This window comes from Pseudonaja textilis, chromosome 5 (genome assembly GCF_049901715.1).
Source record: "Pseudonaja textilis isolate UNSWEBS1 chromosome 5, rPseTex1.2, whole genome shotgun sequence".
In the NCBI taxonomy this organism is placed as follows: Eukaryota; Metazoa; Chordata; class Lepidosauria; order Squamata; family Elapidae; genus Pseudonaja; species Pseudonaja textilis.
Genome location: NC_141994.1, coordinates 19,962,788 through 19,986,794, shown reverse-complemented (window position 1 = coordinate 19,986,794; position 24,007 = coordinate 19,962,788). Strand labels below are relative to the sequence as shown.

Here is a 24,007-nt window from a genome sequence, read left to right as displayed (position 1 = left end):
ATTGATGGCATTTTATCACAGGAAGTTGGGTGTCACAGGGAACAGGGAAAATGTTTCTTTCTCATTGTGGGTCCTCAACACTAAGCATGTAAGGTCAATCCTCATTAGGAAATGAAGGTTTCACCAATTAGAATGTTTTCTTTAGATAATTAGCTGGCAAGATCATACATGCTGTTCTGCAATTGGTTTTTTAAACGTTTGGTTGGCCAGCTTATTCCCTTTTCGATGCATGAAACACTAGAAGGGAAATATACCACGATCATCTAAGAAACATTTCATGCTATTTTTTAAATGGACATCTTTATTCAAATGGGGCCGATGCCCACATTTTTGACTTATTTCCTCACTCAAGTCAGCTGTCCTAGAAGGAAGGACAGGAATTACTCATGAAATGTACCAGCCCATTCCAAGTGGCCTGAGGCCGATGAAAGCTTGATGGATGGAGATGAAGCTAGGGAATGGCCGGGATCGTGACTATCTGGGACTGGCATTCATTTGTGGCATTCATTGGGTGTCTTTGGACAGTCAGAAGGAATGGCCACCACTGGGTGTGGCTATTCCTTGTAGGGGCCCAACTCAATCTTTGAGACACGTGCCTACTCTCTTTCCGTTAGACCTGTTATTATAGTTATTTATACAAGCGGTCCTTCATGCTCTTTGAGCTTGCTTGTTTTCTTGCAGATGTTTCATTACCATAACTACTCTGTTTCCCCAAAAATACAACTTACCCTAAAAGTAAGTCCTAGCTTGATTTTTACTTGTATGCCCAATATAAGCCCTACCTCCCAAATAAGCCCTAATTAAGATCCCACCCACTTCAGAGTGCACGGGTAAAAATTAAGCTATGGTGGGAATTGGGGGAATGGAGCTGAGCTACCACTTACCTTTGGACAGCTGTAGCCAGGCCTGGCACACCCGGACACCTGCCTCGCCGCGGCCCATTTCTGCTGCAGCCGGCAAGGATGGCAAGGCTTTCCTGAAGGCCTCTGGAGCTGATAACAAAGCTCCGGATCAATCCAGAGTTATCCACTGCAGAGGCCTTCAGGAAAGCCTTGCCGGCCGCAGAAGAAATTCCGGAAGGCCTCTGACAGCGAAAAGGAGGCCAGGGAGGTGGGGAGGGAGGGGATACATGCAAGTGAGGTTAGTCAGTGGATGATGTCCCCTAAAAATAAGACCTAGTGCCTTTTTTTGGTGGCAAAAAAATAATAATAAGACAGGGTCTTATTTGGGGGGAAATATGGTAGGTAACATCGTCAGTGCTAGAAGGGAGTAAGCTTTATGGAAAGGAGGAGGAGGAGGAGGAGGAGGAGGAGGAGGAGGAGGAGGAGGAGGAGGAGGAGGAGGAGGAGGAGGAGGAGGAGGAGGAGGACTGTGAAAGGTCCTTGGTGCTTTCTGAGCTTGCTTATTTCATTACCCTAACTAGATTAACATAATCAGTGTTAGTCCTGGTGTCAGTGCTAGTGCGAACACTGACGATGTTACTTAGTTAGGGTAATGAAATGTCTGCAAGGAAACAAGAAAGCTCAGAGGGCACCAAGGACCCTTCATTTCAAGCCTGGGCTACAAATATTCTCCTTTATTAGTTATTTGTACCTCTGGTCCAGAGAGAATGTATGGAACAGCTGTGGAAAGACCAAGATGTACAGGTGGTTCTTGACATACAACAGTTCACTCGGTGACCATTCAAAGTTACAACAGCAATGAAACAAGTTGACGTAGGACCATTTTTCACCCTTGTGACCATTGTAGCATCTCCATGCTCAAAATCTGAACCCTTGGCCACTGGCATTTGTATTTATGACGGTTGAAATGTCCTGGGGTCATATGATCACTTTTTGCAACCTTCTGACAATGGGGAGCCCAGATTCACTTAACGCCCAAGTTACTAACTTAACAAATGCAATGATTTACTTAGCAACCGTAGCAAGAAAGGTCATAAAATGGGGCAAAACTCATTGGACAACTGGCTTGCTTAGCAACAGAAATGTTGGGCTCAATAGTTGTAAGTTGAAGATCACCTGTATCTTTAATAAAATATAATTAAAGTAGAGAAGGTAGAGAAGCTAAAATCAGGTAGCAACATAGCATGGTCTGCATAGCCATGTGCTAACGAAAAGCATGCTGAGTTGAAAACGAACTTTTTAGCAAACAACAGAGAGGGGGCGAAAATCTGTTGACATGAATTATTGGAACAACCAACAAAAAATAACCTGAAGGTTGATTAATGGCAAAAGAGAGAGAGAAACTGCTTTGAAATGAAAAAAGCTTTAATAATGAACCGCTAGGAAAAGATTAGGATTTCCATAACATTCAGAATGGCTTTATTTTTTTCCGTCATCTTACAAAGAGGAAGCCAAATGAAAATATTGTATTGTTCACAAGCCTTTTGCCAAAAAAGCATTATTTCTGTTTGAATGAATGAATGTTTTCAAACTGAAAGAGGGAGGAGAAAGAAAGAAAGAAAGAAAGAAAGAAAGAAAGAAAGAAAGAAAGAAAGAAAGAAAGAAAGAAGGAAGGAAGGAAGGAAGGAAGGAAGGAAGGAAGGAAGGAAGGAAGGAAGGAAAGAAAGAAAGAAAGAAAGAAAGAAAGAAAGAAAGAAAGAAAGAAAGAAAGAAAGAAAGAAAGAAAGAAAGAAAGAAAGAAAGAAAGAAAGCTGTTTGTGTCCATAAAACTGATGGTCCAGAGAAGAACATGGCTGTCAGGCAGGACCAAATTGGAGGCAACACCCTTCCTGTGGATGAGATGGAAGAGGAGGAGGAGGAGGAGGAGGAGGAGGAGAAAAAGAGCATCAGAAGGACTCACAAGTAACACACAAGTCTTTGCTGACATTGCCAACACGGAAGAAAGGGGGTGGGTGGTTCTAAGCTGTGCATTCCTTCGAGAGAAGCAAAGGCGGCACAAAGTGCCAATGAAACTGGATTGCATGGACCAGGGAGCATGGGGTTGGGGAGTGGGGGGAGCTCTGCTTGGCTTTCCCATCTCCTCCTGCAGGCAAAATATATGTATTTTATATGTATCCATGTATTCATAACTATGTTTTTACATATACCTATTATTTTGTAAGCAATTGACAAAAATAAATAAGTAAAATAAACTCTCTGAAGGATCAGGACTTCATAGTCATGTCCTCTGTTCATTCCATAAGGCAGCTGGTAGATGCATCCATCCTTCCTTCCTTCCTTCCTTCCTTCCTTCCTTCCTTCCTTCCTTCCTTCCTTCCTTCCTTCCTTCCTTCCTTCCTTCCTTCCACAAATCTTCCTCCTCCTATTTTCCCCATAATTCCAACTCTTGACGAATGTATCTTTTCTTTTATGTACACTGAGAGCATTTGCACCAAGACAAATTCCTTGTGTGTCCAATCACACTTGGCCAATAAAGAATTCTATTCTATTCTATTCTATTCTATTCTATTCTATTCTATTCTATTCTATTCTATTCTATTCTATTCTACTCTTCCTTATTCTCTTCTCTTCTCTTCTTATTCTACTCCATTCTACTCTACTCTACTCTTCCTTACTCTCTTCTCTTCTTCCCTCTTCTCTTCTTCCCTCTTCCCTTCTCTTCTAATTCTATTCATGGTTGGCACAACTGCTCCTGAGAGGCTGATGATGGACCATCTTTCTGTCCACATAAAAAAAAAAAAAAACACCCCCTCAAAGGCTTTCAAGGGGACTGATGACAAAGCACCTCTCCCGTCCCAGTAATCTGTGCTGGGTAGGGAGGCAACCAAAGATGCGAGATGGCCAACACTTCTTCTGAAATATAAGAAGAAGGCAGAGGGTTAAGAAGAAACGTGTTTGAAGCACAAGCCAGGACTTCAGTCAAGCCAAAGCATACAAGTCACGGAGCCAAAAGGCATAAACAAAAGCAAAGTCAGGTATAAACCAAGTCAGAGTCCACAAAACTAGTCCAAAGAGTTTTCGGCAGCTAATTGTGGAAGCATAATGTATGGATGTTATTTCCAGGGGTGGGTTGTTTCCAAATGGGCAAGTTATATAACCCGGAGTCCAAGCCCCATTCAAAATCAGCTGCCCTGCATTTTCCTTGGCTCAAAAGGCTGAAGGCCAAAGATTCCAAGCCAAGCAACCTCCAAGGAGATGTTCTTTCCAACGCCACTCTCCTCTCATTTCATGTCTTTGGAGTCTTGACCTGACCTCACCAGCACTCCTACAGGCATGGAGGAACTCTGTAGGTCCTGTTTTCCACCCTTATCCAAGACCTTGAGAAGTTCTGCTGCATGGGGACTAGGGGAGAAATCAGTGTGACAGTGGCTGTCAGGTCTGCCTGTCGGAGTCTGAATCCAGGGAGGAAGACAAACATCTGACAGGGAGTGGGAGTATAGCTCCACTGGCTGTGGAAAAAACTGGGGAAGGGTAAAGTCCGGCTGAGCATAGCAGGGAAGAGGGAGAACAAGGGAGAGGGAGTTCAGAGGAAGACTCAGGCCCACCCTCTCTTCATCCTAGGGCACGGAGGAAGGAACGGAAGAGAGAGCAACATGGGTTGCATGGCTTATGGGGAAGGAAAAGGCCCTGATTCCCTTCATTAGCCACATCTGGGAAGAGAGTTTAAAAGAGATGCATGCTGAATGCAATGTCCGTTGGGAACAAACTTGAGTTTATCTTGTGTGTACTTTGGTTATCTGCGTTCCAAGGCATCCTCCCAACCGTGTTATTGCCATGCCTCACATCTGGAATTCCTTCTCCTGTCCTGCCGGACTGATTACCTCATTTTGCCTTGTTTGGACTTATAGTTACAGTTTTTGTTGACCACATTTTTGACTCAATTCTCTGCAGCCAAAGGCTGTTCCTGGGAGAGTTTTTCTCTAGCCAGAAGGTAACCAGGACATAGGGGGCAAAGTTGGAGCTAATAAAGAGACTCCTACTGATTATCTGACTGTGTTGCCTTTGTGCCAAGCCCCAGGTCATTATATTGCCATTGGATTGCTTCAATCCTGCTTCACTTCAATGACATCCTGCCATAAAAGTGGGGGGATTGACAAGTAAGGGGATATAGGAAAGGGGTAAATGACAGGATAGGAGGAACCAGAAGTGCCAGCCTGGAACAGAGCTTGGTAGATAAAGGACCCAAGCATGAGAATGAAATGTAAACACCCACCAGAGGTGCCAAACCTTAGGTCTATTACGCAAACACCTAGTTTGAACATTCAGCTGCGGTGGTGAGAATGCAGTACTGCAGGCTATTTCTGCAGACTGCCGCCTGTCACCAATTTGGCAGTTTGAATTTCAATAGACTCAGCCTTCTATCCTTCCGAGTTTGGTAAAACGAGGAGCCAGATTGTTGGGGGGGCAATATGCTGACTCTGTAAACCGCTTAGAGAGGGCTGTAAAGCACTGTGAAGTGGTATATAAGTCTAAGTGCTATTGAACATCATTCGATATTTACGAAAGTGGAATGGATTTATACAGGAATATTCTAGCTTTGCTATGCCAGATAACCTCTTGGCTTCAGTAAGTTATATCTTTCCCTACAAATGGGAGCCGAGGGCTTTTCCTTCCTGAACATCCAAGCTGATAGAGGCAATCTTTGTATTAGGAAATTTACTACATTGGTGAAAAACACCAGGCAGGTCTGAACTATTGGTCAGACCAAGTTCAAGCAATATCAGTGTTAAAGAGTTTTCCAAGCTAACACTGGTAGCTCTCTGTAAAGTCTCTATTGATGAATCTGATATTTGTAGCTGTACCAACGTGCCTTCCCTTGAGGACCTGTATACTGCACAAATCAAAAAGAGGGCTGTGAAAATATATAGACCCCTCACATCCTGGACATAAACTGTTTCAACTCCTTTCCTCAAAACAACGCTTAGAGCACCGCACACTAGAACAACTAGACACAAGGAGTTTTTCCCCGAACGCCATCACTCTGCTAAACAAATAATTCCCTCAACACTGTCAAATTAACTAAGACTGTATTACTATTCTCATCCTTACTAGTACCTATCTCTTCTCACTTATGGCTATATCCATGTTGCTTGTGTCTTTACAACTTATATTGTTTTTATTGTTTCCTAGCATGATTTGATTGCTTACTAGTATTGTATGACTATCATTAAGTGTTGTATCTTATGATTCTTGATGAATATATTTTATTTTTTCTTTATCTTCTTTATGTTTTCTTATGTACTAAGAGCTTATGCACTGAAGACAAGTTCCTTGTGTGTCCACTCACACTTGGCCAATAATTCTATTCTATTCTATTCTATTCTATTCTATTCTATTCTATTCTATTCTATTCTATTCTATTCTATTCTATTCCCATCCCATTCTTTTTCTCTATTCTATTCTATTCTATTCTATTCTATTCTATTCTATTCTATTCTATTCTATTCTATTCTATTCTATTCTATTCTATTCTATTCTATTCTATTCTATTCTATTCTGTTCCGTTCCATTCCATTCCATTCCATTCCATTCCCATTCTTTTTCTCTATTCTATTCTATTCTATTCTATTCTATTCTATTCTATTCTATTCTATTCTAATTTTCTATTCTATATTCTCTTTTCTTCTCTTCTCTAGTCTCATTCTATTCTCTATTTTATTGTCTACTCTACTCTGCTCTATTTCTATGGAAGATGGTGTTGCATCTGTATTTATTTTCTGCAAAAACGTCGTATTCCCTGTATTTATTTCTGGATGGCAGATCTTATCGGCCATCCATCTGTTCCATAAAAATAGGGGGATGATTTTTTTTTAATTGGTTGGTTATTGTTAAGACAGTGTTCCATTTTGAGAAAGTGGGTCAACGAAGCCAGTAATAAAACGTATCTGCTTTGAGGAATGGTAGGCAAGGAGTATATTTGTGCCCCAGGGCCCAGCTTCTCCATAGGGCCTGCCAAGTGCTCTCCTGTGTGATTTGCATAATGGGATTTTAATAGATATGATGTCATTGTGGCTTCTGAGAAAGCCCTCCATATGCTTTAAAGCCCTTCTGGGGAATCATTGCACGATGTTGGAGTCACGGATTCCCTCGGAAGGCTGATTTACTATGCAACGGACTAGATTATCTTCAGCAGAAGGTTTTTCATTCCTATTTCTCCCAAACTTCCTCTTTAGAGGTAAAAAGCGGCCCTTTAAAAAAGATTTACATAGAACTTTTCTTCAAATCAGGACATGATTTTCATACTACGTTCCCAATATATACTTTAGCAATCTAAGCAGGTCACGCATTTCAAAGTAAAAAATGTAGTTTACCCCTTAATTAGCATCTCCCGCTGGCTTCTGGTTTTCTTCTGGACTTCGTTCAAAAATCTGGTTTTGACTTCCACGGCCTTAAAATAGCTTAGGACCAGAACTGTGCAGAGGACAGGGTTCTCTGCAGTGGTGGGATTCAATTTTATTTTATTACCAGTTCTGTGGGCGTGGCTTGGTGGGCGTGGCAGGGGAAGAATAATGTAAAATCCACATTCCCTCCCCATTTGTGGAGGAAGGTTACTGCAAAATCCCCATTCCCTCCCCACCCCACTAACCTGCTTTCCAGCTCTGTTCTCCTCTGCAGGGCAACCCAAGAAGACCCAGCCGATCAGCTGGGACTCAATGGGAGGCAGAGAATAGACGGGGGTGGGACCAGTCAGAGGCGGTATTTGCCGGTTCTCCAAAATATGCAAATTTCCGCTACTGGTTCTCCAGAACTGGTCAGAACCTGCTGAAGACCCACCTCTGGTTCTCTGTGTGATGCAACATTGGCAATCCAGTGAAGGGTTCCCCCAGTCTTCAGGCTCAGGTATAAGAGGGGCTTTGAGATTTTTGGAGCCCTCCAATTTAAACATCCGGAGGTTGGGTTTTCTAAGGAGCTTAACTTCTGGGTTCTTAACAGTTTTGTATTTTATTTTACCTCACATATTAACTGTGGTAGGATTAATCTATCAGCTAAATCTGAAGAACTGTGCTGGATGCTGCCATAGAAAGGATATTCACTTCAGATGTAACTCATGCCCTTGTAACCTCTTCTTTTAGACTGTAACACACACTATAATGGTGGCTCAATGGCTAAGACACTGAGTTTGTCGCTCAGAAAGGTCGGCAGTTCAACGGTTCGAATCCTTAGTGCCGCGTAATGAAGTGAGCTCCCGTTACCTGTCCCAGCTTCTGCCAACCTGGCAGTTCGAAAGCACGTAAAACATGCAAGTAGAAAAATAGGGACCACCTTTGGTGGGAAGGTAACAGTGCTCCCTGCGCCTTCAGCATTTAGTAATGGTGGACACATCACGCCTTCGGAAAGCGCTGGCTCTTCGGCTTAGAAAGGGAGATGAGCACTGCCCCCTAGAGCCAGAAACGACTAACACGCATGTGCGGGGGAACCTTTACCTTTAACGCACTCTATATGGAGCTGGCCTTGAAGAGCCTTTGGAAACTTCACCTGGTACAGAATGAGGCTGTGTGGATAGCAATAGCAATAGTATTTAGGCTGCCCAATAGTACTTTACAGCCCTCTCTAAGCGGTTTACGGAGACAGCATGTTGCGCCCAACTATCTGGGTCCTCATTTTACTGACCTTGGAAGGATGGAAGGCTGAGCCAACCTTGAGCCACGTCAGGATCGAACACTCGGTTGTGGGCAGAGTTAGCCTGCCACACTGCCTTCCAACCAGTACGTCACCAGCGTGGGAAATGGTAACAGATATATGGCATACATAATAGCACTTCTGTGTGAGCTGCTTTGGTTACTGGCATTCTCTCCAGATGCAATTCAAGGTGTTGTTGTCCCTTTTACCGATGTACCTGGAAGGATCACCTTTTTCCATAACCTGGTTATGTTTTGGGATGCGTGAACGAATCAAGGATCTGGTTTCTTAGCTGTACTGCTAACTGGCCAAGCATCTCCAGCTGCTATGTGTATTTTTTTGGATGTTTTCATTGTTTTTTTTTATTGTTTTGAAATGTTTTAACTGTAATATATTTTTTGAATTGTAAGCTGCCCAGGGTCATTGACTGAGATGGGCAGCTACAGAAATTGACTGACTGACTGACTGACTAAACAAATAAATAAATATGAATATGAATATGAATATGAACATAATGGAGGAAAAGATCCAAGAGAATCCACATCCACCATCCATAAAAATAAGCTATTTTACATTTCTGCTATCCATTTAAACCCAGTTTTAATGCTGTCAATATATGTATAATATATTTGAATATAAAACCACCAAATATAAAACCACCAAACTGTTAAAAAGCATTAAGCTGAATACTGTTATGTACTCAATTCCTACCCCACATCTATTCAAAGTTCTACATCTCCTTCCCTGGGTTGCAAACAGACTTCTCTTTACAGAATAACGTTGGCATTTCTTAATATTCTCATACTTGGCTATCTTAGAAAGGTCTCCGAAATATTTTTAGCTGCCTGCCCTATGCCAACAAAAGATGCAATTAATTCCTTTAATGACCACACAAAAACATTATTAATAAAGTCATCTAGTTGCTATGAACATGTTGCAAGCAAAACAATGGCTGGAGTCAGAACTTCGGCGAAAGAAATTTGGAGGAGGAAAATTTGGACTCCTCCTATCCCCAGGAGCTTTGTCTGTTCTGCATCGCATTGGTAAGAGGTTCCCTTTTCATTCATCGGGAGATTTTTTTATAGGTTGCAGGTGGCTATGGGGGATAGGAGAGAATGAGCCTCTCTTTCCATGGATGTCCTTAATTGATCCGAAGTGATGTCAGTGCATCTTAGTGTTTTCCCGAAAATAAGACCCTGTCTTATAATTTTTCTGCCACCATAAAAGGCACCACGTTTTATTTTTGGGGGATGTTTTTTGGATGTCATCCACTGACTAACCTCACTTGCGTGGGTCGCCCCCAGCCTCCTTTTCACTGTCTGAGGCCTTCAGGAACTTCTTCTGCAGCTGGTAAGGCTTTCCTGAAGGCCTCTGCAGTCGATAACAGAGCTCTGGATCGATCCAGAGCTTTGTTATCAGCTACAGAGGCCTTCAGGAAAGCCTTGCCAGCCTTGCCAGCTGTAGAAGAAATGGGCCAGCAAGGCAGGTATCGGGGTGTGCGAGGGCTGGCTACAACTGCCCAAAGGTAACTAGTAGGGCAGCTCTACCCCACCATCCCCACCCTAGCTTAATTTTTACCAGTGCACTCTGGAGTGGGTGGGATCTTAATTAGGGCTTATTTGGGGGGTAGGGCTTATATTGGGCACATGTGTAAAAATCAAGCTAGGACTTACTTTCAGGGTATATCATATTTTGGGGGAAGCAGAGTAGTTCGCAGCTACAAAGGGCACAGCGATTATTTCAGAATATAATCCTGTATTTTGCAACACCCTTGCTTAATTTTTGATAGATAGATTTATACATTTTCAATTAACATATATAAGTGCTTTGTGAACAGTGTATTGTCTGGGTCAGTTGCTTACATAATAAAGTTTTCCTAGCTCCTAATTTCTACTTCAATTATCCAACCATATCGCATATTTGGAAATATTCTGTATCTTCCTTCTCTTTTATCTTTAATGTCAGTTTCTGATTCTAATGTCATTTCGGCGTAATCTAATATTTTTAAATTGCATCTTCTTCTCTTGGCATTTCCTCGTTTTTCCAATACAGCTCAAATACCCCCTTGCTTAATTTTCTTAACCCAAAAGAAAACTTTGTATTTTTCTCTTGGTTGAAAGGAGTCTTCTCCATCCACCAATGGGGGCATGCTAGAATTTGAAACCCATTTGTAAGACCTGGAATGGAACAATTCGCCACAGCCAACTCACCACGGCCAACATGTTGTGGCCAACTCACCACGGCTAACCAACATTCTTCTGGAAAGAGAAGTAAGATCCGGAAAGAGTCAATGATAGACTACAGATTAACTGGTGGACCATCTCAGGTAAGATAGCTTTGTATACAGCTGTTCTGACCAAGGCTTCCCAAGACCGTAATTAAGCAAACACTTAGTTAAAACAACTCTTGTTTTATTGCAATGCCGAGAATTATTTTCATTCCTAGCCGGTAATCAGTCCCAAAAAAATCCCTTCGAGATAAGCACCCACCTTTCTTTCCTTTGAATTGCTACCAACAACTAAAGTGCCAAATGAATGATAAAAAACCGAAGTACAAAGTCCACACAAGGTTTAATCTGAACAGAGTGAACAACTTTGCTTCCTGCAAAGGTTTTGTCACCTTTGCCTATCCTTTATACCTTATAGGAGGGGTAATCACCTCCAAGCCTTACTCCCGAGTCACCCCTTTTGTCTTAGCTGCTCTTGCCTTCTGGCAGCTCTGCACACATGCGCACTGGCAACAGGCTCCCCTTGTTCCTCTTCCTCGCTGCTGTAAGATTCTGGAGGCTCCAGAGTCAGCACATCACTCCCAGATGGTTCTGGCCCCATCTCTGCATCGGATGCAGGACCCTCGTCCAAGTCCTCTCCAGACTCCCCATTCTTCCCCACTGTCCGATTCCGCTGCCATCTGCACAGACTGCCGCTGAACCACAACAACAGCCGGTTCTTGACTTATGACTGCAGTTGAGCCCAAAATGTCCATTGCTAAACAAAACTGTTCATAAGTGAGTTTTACTCCATTTTACTACCATTCTTGCCACGGTTGTTAAGTGAATCACTGCAGTTGTTAGGTTAGTAACATGGTTTAAGTGAATCTGGCTTCCCCATTGACCCTGCTTCTCAGAAGGTCACAAAAAGTGATCACATGACCCCAGGACAATGCAACCATCATAAATATGTGCCAGTTGCCAAGCATCCAAATTCTGATCATGTGACCATGGGGAAGCTACAATGATTAGTGCCACTGTAACTTTACAATGGTCATTAAACAAATGGTTGGAAGTCAAGGAACTGGAAACGTCACACAATTCACTCCAAAATATCTTGAGAAATAAACTGGGAACTCTTCCCAACATCTTATTTTAAAATGGATAAAAACCCCAAACCAAAAAGGGACCAGTTAGATTTCATGGAACAAAATAACGTCCCCTTACCATTTCTGCAAAATAATTTTTAAGAAGGCATCATTAATGGCTGCCCAACAACAAAATATTTCCTTAACACCAAAGGTTTGGCAACAGCTAAGTCTGAAGTTTTTCCAGAAATTCTGTGAAATATTTTAGTGAACTTGGCATGAAGCAGCACAGAGCGCCTTTAATTTTACACATAAATTTTAGGGATTGTAGAGAGTATACACAGCTCAGAATTGGATTTTTCGGAATTTGGTTTTCAGCTCTATGTATTTCCTTACCTACCTAAGTAACCAAATCTAATATTGTTCTATTATTTATTTCATTAATATTTTGTCCTGTGTATTAATATTTTGTCCTAAGTGTGTGTGTGTATGTGCATGCACACTGTGATGCGATAGATAGATAGATAGATAGATAGATAGATAGATAGATAGATAGATAGATGGACAGATAGATAGATAGACAGATAGATAGACAGAGAGATAGACAGAGAGATGGCTGGATAGATAGCAATAGCACTTAGACTTATATACTGATTCGCAGTGCTTTACAGCCCTCTCTAAGCAGTTTACAGAGTCAACCTATTTTCCCCGACAATCTGGGTCCTCATTTTACCGACCACAGAAGGATGGAAAGCTGAGTCCACCTTGAACTGGTCAGAATCGAACTGCCGAACTGCTTGTAGCTGGTAGTCAGCAAAAGTAGCCTGCCGTACTTGCATTATAAGCACTGTACCACCATGGCTCATGATAGATAGATAGATGATAGATAGATAGATAGATAGATAGATAGATAGATAGATAGATAGATAGATAGATAGATAGATAGATAGATAGACGACAAACACATAATAGATAAGACAGAGGGGGAGGATGGATGGATGGACAGACAGAAAAATGATAGATGATAGATATACGCATACCAGTGATGGGATTCAAAAAAATTTACTACCGGGGAAGGATACTGTAAAATCCTCCCCACCCCACTAACCTGCTTTCCAGCTCCGTTCTCCTGTGCAGGGTAACCAAAGAAGCCCCAGCAGATCAGCTGGGACTCAATGGGAGGCAGAGAATAGATGGGATTGGCGGGGCCAGTCAGAAGTGGCATTTGCCGGTTCTCTGAACTACTCAAAATTTCCGCTACCGGTTCTCCAGAACTGGTCAGAACCGGCTGAATCCCACCTCTGACACATTCATATAAAACACAAAATATATAAAATCTATAATAACATTGTAATAAAAATGCCAACTATAACTAAAGCTAAAAGATGGAGAGGGAAGGAGCAGAGCATACATTGACGGAGGTGGGATCTCTTGTTAATCAACCCCCTCCCCCATTGAGGCTCCAAACCAATTGGCAGAGCCACGTCTTTAGTCCCTTACAAAAGGATGAGAAAGTTGGGGCCAACCTCACATCAGGGGACAAGATGTTCCAAAGAGCAGGAGCCACGGTAGAGAAGGCCCTTCTCTTGTAATGGCCAACTTGGGCACATTTTAGCCGGTGTGCAACCTATACCCACATATATGTACCAGATATACTTCGGATATCAGTTCTCCTTATACATTTGGATTAAGGCCCAGTTTGCTAAAGGCTACCTCCAGAGGTGGTATTCAGCAGGTTCTGACCAGTTCTGGAGAACCGCTAGTGAAAATTTTGAGTAGTTAGAAGAACCGGCAAATTCTACCTCTGACTGGCCCCGCCCCATCTATTCTCTGCCTCCCGAGTCCCAACTCATTGGCTGGGTCTTCTTTTAAATACAGAATACCAGAGTTAGAAGGGACCTTGGAGGCCTTCTAGTCCAGAGGTCGCCAACCTTTTGGACCTCAGGGACCACCAAACTCATAATTTTAAATCCCAGGGACCACTAACTCGTTCTGTGGGCATGGCCTAATTTGTGGCTGTGGCTTGGTGGTCATGTGACTGGCTGGGCATGGCTTATATATAAATATTATAAATATTTATATAAAATATTGGATTTTTTTATAAAAAAAAGAGCAACGTTTACCCAAAAGCAGGCAAAGCAGGCATGCAGATTGAGTTGCTCACAGAATCACAGATTCATTCAGAGATCTATCTTTCTGCCATCGGCTAGCTCAGTCTGTCGCATAAAATTTGCTAGCAAGCAAACTCACAAAATTAACTCACAACACACCATGTATGTAAATATTGAATTTTTTATAATAAAAAAAAAGAGAGCAACTTTTACCCAAAATCAGGCAAAGCAGGCAGGCAGATTGAGTTGCTCACAGAATCATTCAGTGATCTACCTATCTGCCATTGGCTACCTGAGTCTTCACATAAAATTTGCTTGCCATGAGTTTGCACTGAATAATAGAACCTTCAGTCCTAAGGGAGATTCAGCTGTGCTTAAAAGCAGAGCCGAAGATCTAAAGACTAGCTAGAAAGCAAGAAAACCAACCATTTCCTGCTTCCTAGCTAATCTAAATCTCCTGGCACAGCAGAACAGATGACGGTTGGGGAAAAAAAGGAAAAATAGGAATTTAGCAGGCAAGTTTGCCGGGTAAGGAGTGAGTGGGCGGGGAGGGTTCTCGTGGGCCATGTGGGCGGTGCAGCCTTGTGTTCCTGTGCAGCCTGGATTAATTGCTTTTCAGGGTGTTCTGCGGGTGACATTTCTCTGTAGCCCACCAAAATTAGACTGTTCTAGTCCAACCCCCTACTCATTGTTGCCCTGCACAGGAGAATGGAGCTGGAAAGCAGGTTAGTCAGGTGGGGAAGGAATGGAATTTTGCAGTAAACCTCTCCCAGGAGTGGGGAGAGAATGGAGATTTTGCAGTATCCTTCCCCTACCACGGCCACCAAGCCACGGCCACCAAGCCATGCCATGCCCACCAAGTCACACCTGCAGAACCGGTAGTAAACAATTTTGAATCCCACCACTGGCTACATCTGTTAGTCTGATACTTCGTTTAATCGAGAGATAGCACTCTCTGAGTCACATCGAAACCAACTCTGGTCCTATCTGCTAAAAAAATAAGGGCACCATAATGAAGTGAGGAACACCTCTATATTTTAGGTATGCCCTCAACTAGTCAGAATACTGGTTGACAGCCAAGACTGCCACCCCTCAGGTTACTTAAAACAGTTTGTCTTGCTCACATGTGCAAAAATTAGTTTCACCCATTTGACTCTCCGTCCACCCAAAATTAGTTCTCCTTGCATTCTATCAATGTTCGCAGACAGCTTCATGAAATTGACCTATATTTATGTCACACATTTCCTATTATAACCATTCAAAATTATGATAATCCCCAACCAAAGAGGCAGGGGGAGATGTTCTCCAATTGAATTTGTGGCTTGAGAATTATAGTACGAAATGCCCAAGCTAGGAAACTAGTTTATTCTATCCCTCCAAATTTTAAGCAACTGTTACCACTTAAGGTTCAAAGCATCATTTAAATAAGATGAATGACATGGCAGGAGATGAATGTAATTTCAAAGAAACTACAGAAGCATCAATCTGGTTTATAGGGTTGCAAAGATCATTTGATGAGACACTTCTTGCTATTGTAATAAATGCTGTTTATGACTCCGTAGTAAGGTATTCGCTAATATCCTTTTACCAACTTGGCAAAACAATCCATGGAGATACAGTAGGACCTTGGTACTCAACTGCTTTGAAACTCATTGAATTTGGTACTGAACAAATCTTGACGTGAACATTTTGCCCCATTACTCATCATTCGTTTGTTACTCAACATACAAGCTAGAACTTATTGGGTGTCAGTTGCCTCACTATTCCTTATGGGAAAAATTTGTTTGGTACTCAAAATTTTGGGTACTCATCACACCTCCTGGAATTAATTAACAATGAGCACCGAAGTACAGGTAGTCCTTGACGTGTGACCATGAGTGAGTGCACCATTTCTGTTGTTAAGCGAGATATTTGTTAAGCGAGTTTTGCCCCGTTTTACAACCTTTCTTGCCACAATTGTTAAGCGAATTACCGCTTAGTTAAGTTTGGTTAAGTGAATCTGGCTTCCCCCAATGATTTTGCTCATCAAAGGGTTGCAAAAAGAAGATCACATGACCTTGGGACACAGAAACAGTCATAAGTATGAGCAGAGTCGCCAAGCATCTGAATTTTGATCGCAGGATCATGGGGAATGTTACAAAGGTCGTAAGTATGAAAAACAGTCATAAGTCACTTTTTTTTCAGTGCCATTGTAAGTTTGAATGGTCACTAAGTGAACTGTTTTAAGTCAAGGACTACCTATATAAGCAGGAAGCTGAATGGAAGCATGGAGGATACAAGCTTTGATTCTGTTGGAAATGTCAACTTGATGAAACTCGACATGCTAGCACAGTATTTCATATCTGTGCTTCCTTGCTTCCGATCAATGCGTGGCCTATAATTCAAAGGATGCTAGGAAACCTACCCAACCAAGCCATCCAGCAATTCTAAGCAAGTTTTGAGCTAACTCAGCACATAATTTCACTCCAGCTCCAAAATTGGACCACTCTTGTCTTCAAGCTGCCACTTACTCTTTTCTGCTCCTTGATGTATTCCATCAGTTCTTCCCTCGTTTGCTTCACCGCTTCTTCTACAGCTCTCTCACTTTTCTTTTGTTCCTGTAGGATTGCTGCTTTCACCATTTCCTAGTATTTTAACACAGAGAGAGAGAGACAGAGACAGAGAGACAGAGTAGTTAGGATAATAATGTACTTATTTTGCTTCAACATTTTAAGCACCACACAGCCCACCTCAATTTTTCTCCACCCCATGATTACCTCCTTCAGCACAGGGCTATGTGATGACCTGGGGAGTGGCACAAAAGCAGTACAGTCAAATAAGCAAGAAGAGTCCCTTTATTATCTCCAACTTTGCCCCCAATGTTCAGGTTACCTTTGGCTGGAGAAAAACTCTCCCAGGAACAGCCTTTGACTGCAGAAAAGTCAGTCCAAAACAAGGTACATACAAACTGTAACTAAAAATCCAAACAAACAAAGCTGCAATAATTAAATTGACAGGACAGGAGAAAGACCTTCAGACTTGAAAGCACAGCAATACTCACACAGCTGGGAAGATGCCGGGAACACAGATAAGCCACGATGATACCAGATAAATTCACAATTTGGTCCCAACCATTTGCTGCGTGCAGCTTCCCTTTTAAAACACTGTGTGCCCAGCTGCAGTTAAAGAAGGTAATCAGGGCCCTTTCCTCCCCCATAAGCCATGCAACTCACATTGCTCCCTTCTCCGTTCCTCCCTGCATGCCCTAGGATGAAGAGGGGGTGGTCCTGGGTCTTCCTCTGAATTCCCTCTCCCTTGCTCTACCTCTCCCTTGCTCTACCTCTCCCCTGCTCTACCTCTCCCCTGCTCTGCCCAGCCGGATTTTGCCCTTCCCCAGTTTCCTCCACAGTGAACGGAGCCACACTCCCACTCCCTGTCAGCTGCTCAGCTTCCCCCTCCGAATCAGATTCTGACACCGGCATAACAGGTTGTAAGTTGAAGGCTATATGTAATGGCACCAAGATATTCTGGGGAAATTGCTCCACATCCTTCCATTAGAGACCAGAAGAAGAAAAAGGATGTAGAGGCAGTCCCTGACCTACAGCAGTTTGTTTAGTGCCCGTTCAAAGTTCCAATGGCAAGGAAAAACAGGTGACTTATGACCGTTTTTCACACTTATGCCCATTGCAGCATCCCCATGGTCACGTAATCAAAATTCAGAGGCTTGGCAACTGATTCATATTTATGACGGTTGCATCCTGAGACCATGTGATCAACTTTTGCAACTGTGATGACCCGGGGCATGACACAAAAATAACTAAATCACAAAAGTAGAATAAATTCCCTTTAATGCCTCCAACTGGGCCCCCAATGTCCAATTATCCTCGGCTGGATATCAAACTCTTCAAAAAAAAAAAAAAGTCTACAAAGGGCAGAAATGCAGTCTGAACCCAAAGCAAAGATAATTAGAAATAAAAAACCAACACAAACCACACTGAAATCATTAACACAGCCGGCCAGGATGATAAATTGCAGACTTTCAAAGGATAATGCAGCACGCAATGTTGGGAGGACGCCAAAACCCAGGTAAGCCTCAACAAAGAAAATACACGCTTTGCTTCCAGCAACTTTGCCATGTGCAGTTTGCCCTTTTAAACAGTCTTGCCAGCTGCAGCCCATGAAGGGGATCAGGACCCTTTCCTCCCCCATAAACCACGTTGCTCCCTTCTCCATTCCTCCCTGCATGCCCTAGGATGAAGAGTGGGTGGGCCTGAGTCTTCTTCTGAATGCCCAGTCGGCCTGTGCCCTTCCCCAGTTTCCTCCACAGCCACCAGAGTCACACTCCCACTCCCTGTCAGCTGTTCCACCTCTCCCTCAAAATCAGATTCCCACTGGGGCATGACAGCAACCTTCTGGTGAGCTAAATCAAAGAGGAAGTCACTTAACAATCATGTTATTAAATGAACAACTGCAGTGATTCACTTAACAACGATTGCAAGAAAGGTTGCAAAATGGGACGAGATCCACTTAACAACTGTTTCGCTTAGCAACACACATTTTGGGCTCAATTGCAATCGTAACTTGAGGACGACCTGTATTTTTAAGATACTTTCAATTTGTTGCTTTCTTCGTTCATTTCCCCCATCTGCTTCCATTTGGATGTATTACTTGGGAGCGCTTATAGATCCTTCCTCTTCAAAAAGTAAGTTATAAAAACAATCCCAGTTTATATTTTCTGAGAAATTGCACCCGGTCTAAGAATAACTGCCAATTTACTTTCTTTTTTTAGGGAGTATTGTTTTTCTTGCTGAATTAGGATGTAGATGGTTTTAAAACATCTGCATCTTATGTAATTTTATACCGTACAGATGGAGTAAACATTGAATATATACAAACAATAAGAAAGGGGGAATTATAGTTCTTGGGTGCTCCACTGTATCCTTTCCAAGGAGCAGAGCAACAAATGGTTTGAATTAAAAACAATCCAGTTGAAGGAAGAATCCACCACACAAAAGGATTTATTCCAGCAGTGCCAAATATTGGCCTTTGCATTTAAAAGGTCGGTGTGGAATCTTAAGCAAGGTGCTAAAAATAGAATCAAAACAGTAGAATATCACCCATCCTGACTGCACAGCAGGAAACAGGCCATTTTTTTCTGTATCTGGTATAAAAATCATGAAACCGTAGAAGGAAAGGCCATCATATTGTTGCAATCAGGACGCGTCTTATTTTAGGAAGTGAAGTTTTCTTTCAACTTTATTGCATTCCAGAGACACCAAGGAGACTATCAAAGGCTTTCCTTCGAATAAGGTCGGCTTCATTTTATCATTTGCGCTGAGCCACCTGGATAACATATGTTTCAAAATGGTAATTGCAGCACAAGAAACAAACAGACTTTGGGATTTACTTAAACTGTTCTGCTGCTGCAGATACCGCTCTCCAAAATCTTACCCTTTCATCTCCATCACTGGAGGTTTTCAAGAAGAGACTACTAGACAGTCAATTACCTAAAATGGTATAGGTCTGTGATGGCAAACCTATGGTATGCATGCCAAAAGTGGCATGCAGAAGAGATGCACTGCACGATGTGCAGGCGCCTCCCAACAGTCAGCTGATTGTCGGGTATCTGCCGCACGTGCGTGGTGCGCGTGTGCGCAGGGGGTGTCGCATGCACATGTACAGGGGGAAGGAGGTCACTCACGCACTGCATTATGGGTACAGGCACGTACGCATGCACACTTTTGGCATGCGACGACGAAAAGGTTAGCCATCACTGGTATAGGTTCTCTTGCTTGAGCAGGGGGCTGGACTAGAAGACCTCCAAGGTCCCTTCCAGCCCTATTCTATCTTATCCTACCCTACCCTATCCTCTGCCCTGTGGCAATCTAATATAATTCATCTTTGTTGTCTTTATTTCTCCCAAAAGAGTATTTTCAGTTTCATAAAATAGCTAGCAAATTATTAGAATAGAATAGAATAGAGTAGAATAGAATAGAATAGAATAGAATAGCTTTGTCAGTTTGAATGTGGACTCTGGCATACATTAAAAATTAAATTTTGTTGTGCACAGCTTACCACCTCTAATTTTTCACTACATAAACATGACAAGATAAATAAACAAACAAACAAACAAACAAATAAATAAATACCCACATATAATAAGACACAGAGAAACAACACAATCTAGTTCGGAGGTATCCATGTTTATGGTGAGAAAAACTACAGAATCTGATAGTCCTGCAAGAAATACTTTGAAACAGAGAGGAGGTAAAAGGGATTATTATATCTTTAGAGAAAGTAAGGTGGATTTTTTTTTTTGTTTCAATAGGGAAAAGTTGATGCAGAAGTTTTAAGAGTTGATATGATTTTATATGTTTGCCGTTGCAAATGTCCAACTTTTTAACAGCAACCGTCGGCTACCAATAACAAGCATGTTTAATTGTAGCAAGTGAGTTTGGATCTGTTGATCCTGACATACAGAGAGGGTTCCAGGTGATTCCACCTTGGTTTCCCGAGAATTGGATCTCTGCCCTTCCTGGTTGGTGAAAGTCTGAGACAGGTGATAGGAGCCTAGATCAAATAGATGGGAAAAGTATTCTTAAAGTGAGCACGTGGTTCTTCTTTTCTTGAAAGAGGTAGTGGAACAGCCTCAATGCCTTTTCTTTTGAATGAAGGTAGGCAGTGGTGGTATGTTGCCGATTCGCACCGGTTCTAGCAATCCGGTAGTGCCGGTCAGCAGTTGCCCTGTCCACTCGCACCTGTCCTTTCCTTCCTATATTTCCTTTGTTTGTAGCTCAGCTGATTTGCCGTGCATCAGCCGTTTTACTCACCAGCACTGATGGTAAGTTTTCAAGCTTAAAATTGCCCATTTTAGAACTCTACGCGTGTGCGCGAAGCACACATTAAAGCACCCACGCGCGCATCCATAGAACTGGTAAGTAAAAAGGTTTGCATCCCACCACTGAAGGTACAGATAGGTGGCTGCCCAGAGATCTCCTTAAAACAGATTGCCTGGGTATAAAACCGAGACCAAGCTGACTGCTATTACAGATGACATGAAGTAATCCAATTTCCGGGTCCTTCTCAATCTCTCAACAGCTTTAAATAACAGTTTTCTTAATTGCTTTTAGGCCCGGGAATGGGGACGCTATTTTGCACTAGTTCTCCTCCTTCTTCTTCTGCAGGAGATTCTGTTTGCTCTATTCCAAACCAAAGTGTTTTACTTCACGATAAACAATTTGTGATTCATGATAAACAATTAATTACAAAAGAGGGATTTCAATCAGCCTCTTCTCAGTGTCTTCATTCTCCCGCACTGTTACAAAAAATCCATCATGGATTAATGGAGTCTTTCTAAGAGTTGTTGACATCCAAGCTCAAAGGGTTTCAAATATTAGAAGGTCTGTTCACTTTCAGCAGTGTTGACAGTATGAGTCCTAACCTTCATAATGAAGGATTTCAGCCACTTTTCAACAACTATTTGAACTAAGCTCTTTATCTTCCACGTGAAATGAAGAGGCTATCTCCTAACATGACAAATTACTCTTCTATACCAAGCTTATGGAACCTTGGATTAAAATCACTTTCCATGAGAGGGGCGGCCATATAAATTTGATGAATAAATAAAATAAACAATTGGTAATCAGCCAGTAGAGATTCAAGCTCTTTCATTGCAGAAGAAATATCCTTTTATTATTACTGTTGTTCTAAGAATTTAGAACAGCTGGCTTGCTACCAAACTATATTCTCGGATTCCATATTGCTAATCCTATTCCAAGCAAAATGTAGCAATGAACACAAGACTTTGCAGAAAATCTAGATCTGATAAAGTGGAATATTTGTAGCTTAGGGTTGAAATGAGGGCTCCTTGGTGCTCTCCGAGCTTGGTTGTTTTCTTGCAGACATTTCATTACTAAACTAGGTAGCAACATCATCAGTGCTAGTAAGGGAGTAGGGCTTGCTATCAGTTTGTAAATAAACCCCACTAGCACTGAAGGTGTTACCTAGTTTGGGTAATGAAACATCTGCAAGAAAACAACCAAGCTCAGAGAGCATCAAGGAACCCCTCTCAATCTAGTCCAAGGGTCTTCAAACTTGTGGACTTCAACTCCCAGAATTCTTGAACTAACATGGCTGGAGAAGGAATTCTGGGAATTGAAGTCCACAAGTCTTAAAGCTACAAAGTTTGAAGTTCCCTATTATAGATCTTGGTTTATCTTACAGCTTCTCAATACCAAGACATCTATATGTGTGGCAAATATTTCCGGCCACAAGTCTAGCAGAGCCTTAGGATGGATCTAATCAGGAGTAGCCTATATATTGGCCTGTATGTTCCACAGTCCATATATCACTCCTTCAACCCCCTAAGCCAGGGCCCATGGGGTGGTTAGATCCGGCCTGCAGGGCCACCCTGGAAACAGTGATGGACAGACCCGCAGTGCCTCTGCCAGCGAAAAGCGCCTCTGTTTTTGCCCACGATGGTCTCCTGCAGCCCTCTGCCAGCAAAATTCAAGGTGTAATTCAAGGTGCTGGCTGTCACCTTTAAAGCCCTTCATGGCTTGGGACCGGGTTATCTGAGGGAACATCTCTTGCCGGTCACATCTACCTGACCCATCAGAGCGGGGAGGCAGGGAATGCTGCAGGTCCTATCCCTAAGGGAGATACACCTGGTGGGACTCAGAAGAAGGGCCTTCTCTGTGGTGGCTCCCTCTCTATGGAATATCATTCCCCTCAGAATTAGAATGGCCCCCGCTCTAATACTCTTCCGGAAGGCGCTGAAGACCTGGTTCTGCCAGCGGGCCTGAGGAACCCAGAGCGGGATGGAGCCCATTAAATGGCTAGTGTGATCTGCTGTCATCCGGGCGATGGGGTGGGAGTTGGGGGGTGATTTTTTTCCCCCAGATTTTGTACTTTATTAATTTATTTGATTCTTTTCATTAGTTTTTACTGTTTTTTATTTTTATTTTTGGTTTTAAATTTGGTTTTACGTTGTGTAAGCCGCCTCGAGTCGCCATGGGTGAATAGGCAGCAATATAAATGAAATAAATAAATTAAAAAATCCAAAAAAAACCCGGAGCTTGAGAGAACTGTGTGCGCCCCCCACCCCCCGAGCTCCGTTTTCACAGGCAGAGGGCTAGCAAAACAAACTAAAAATAAAACAAAAGGAGAAATGTTTCCCCTTTTCCATTTGAGCATGCAAGAAGGAAAGCAGGAAAGGAGAAAGGGAAAGAGGAAAAACAAAGAAAAAGAAGGGAAGATGGGAAGAGAGCCAGGGAGGAAAAAGGGAAAGGAAATAGAAAGGAGGAGGGAAGGGAAGGAAGGAAGGAAGGGAGGAAGATTATAATGAGGGAGGGAGGGAGGGTCTGAGGGAAGTCCTGCCTTAGCACTTGGCCACCACAGGTGCTCCCAATACGAGTGATGTCAAGGTGGCCACACCCACCATGGCCATGCCTACCCCAGCCTCCCGAGGTCAAACACAGCCCTGATGCGGCCCTCGAGTTTGACACCCCTGCCCTAAGCAAACCATAGGAACCAGGACATTATCTGTCCACCCTGATATGGATCCAATCCAACCGTCTCCAGCACCAGAGAAACGTAGCGCACTGCCAAAACCCCAAAGCACCCAAGATATCAATCTTCCCTCAATGTCTCGGCACCACACAGAACCAGCTACAAGGATGGCTCAGGAGCACCAAACAGCTCTGAGACTTACTTGCCCATCTATGTTCCTCCCTACCTCTGCACATGAATTTGAACAAACATGAAACACTACATATGATCTACAGTGAGTGATAACCCAGAACATAAAATGCACTAACTTCTGAGCTCTGTTTTTGCCGTTCCACCGCTTCTTCTACTGCTACAGCAATCTTCTCGCGATCTTTGTTTCTCTCTGCCTGCCATAATTCTTTTTCTTGGTCATGCAGTTTTTTCATGTTTTCCCTTTCGGCTGTTACTGCTGCTAGGATGGCAGCCTGCAATTTCTCTTTTTCCACCTGCACATCCAATAACAAGAGCATAAACGTGAATCTAAAATGTGAGCATTTCAGCAGTTTAGGTCAGTACACAAAACGTTGCCTATAATCCCTAAAATGTTGAAGG

At 42.6% G+C, this 24,007-nt stretch overlaps 1 protein-coding gene across 7 annotated transcripts in view; it reads right to left on the bottom strand.

Moving 5' to 3' along the window:
* CCDC91 (coiled-coil domain containing 91) overlaps positions 1 to 24,007 on the bottom strand; it is a 539,477-nt gene that overhangs the window by 12,041 nt on the left and 503,429 nt on the right. For all 7 annotated transcript variants that reach the window (XM_087934240.1, XM_087934238.1, XM_087934237.1 and 4 more), the window contains 2 exons: positions 23,725 to 23,901; positions 16,438 to 16,551 (listed from right to left, as the gene is read on the bottom strand). In XM_087934240.1, the coding sequence (XP_087790366.1) occupies positions 16,438 to 16,551; positions 23,725 to 23,901 (291 nt within the window). The remainder of the gene's footprint in view (positions 1 to 16,437; positions 16,552 to 23,724; positions 23,902 to 24,007) is intronic.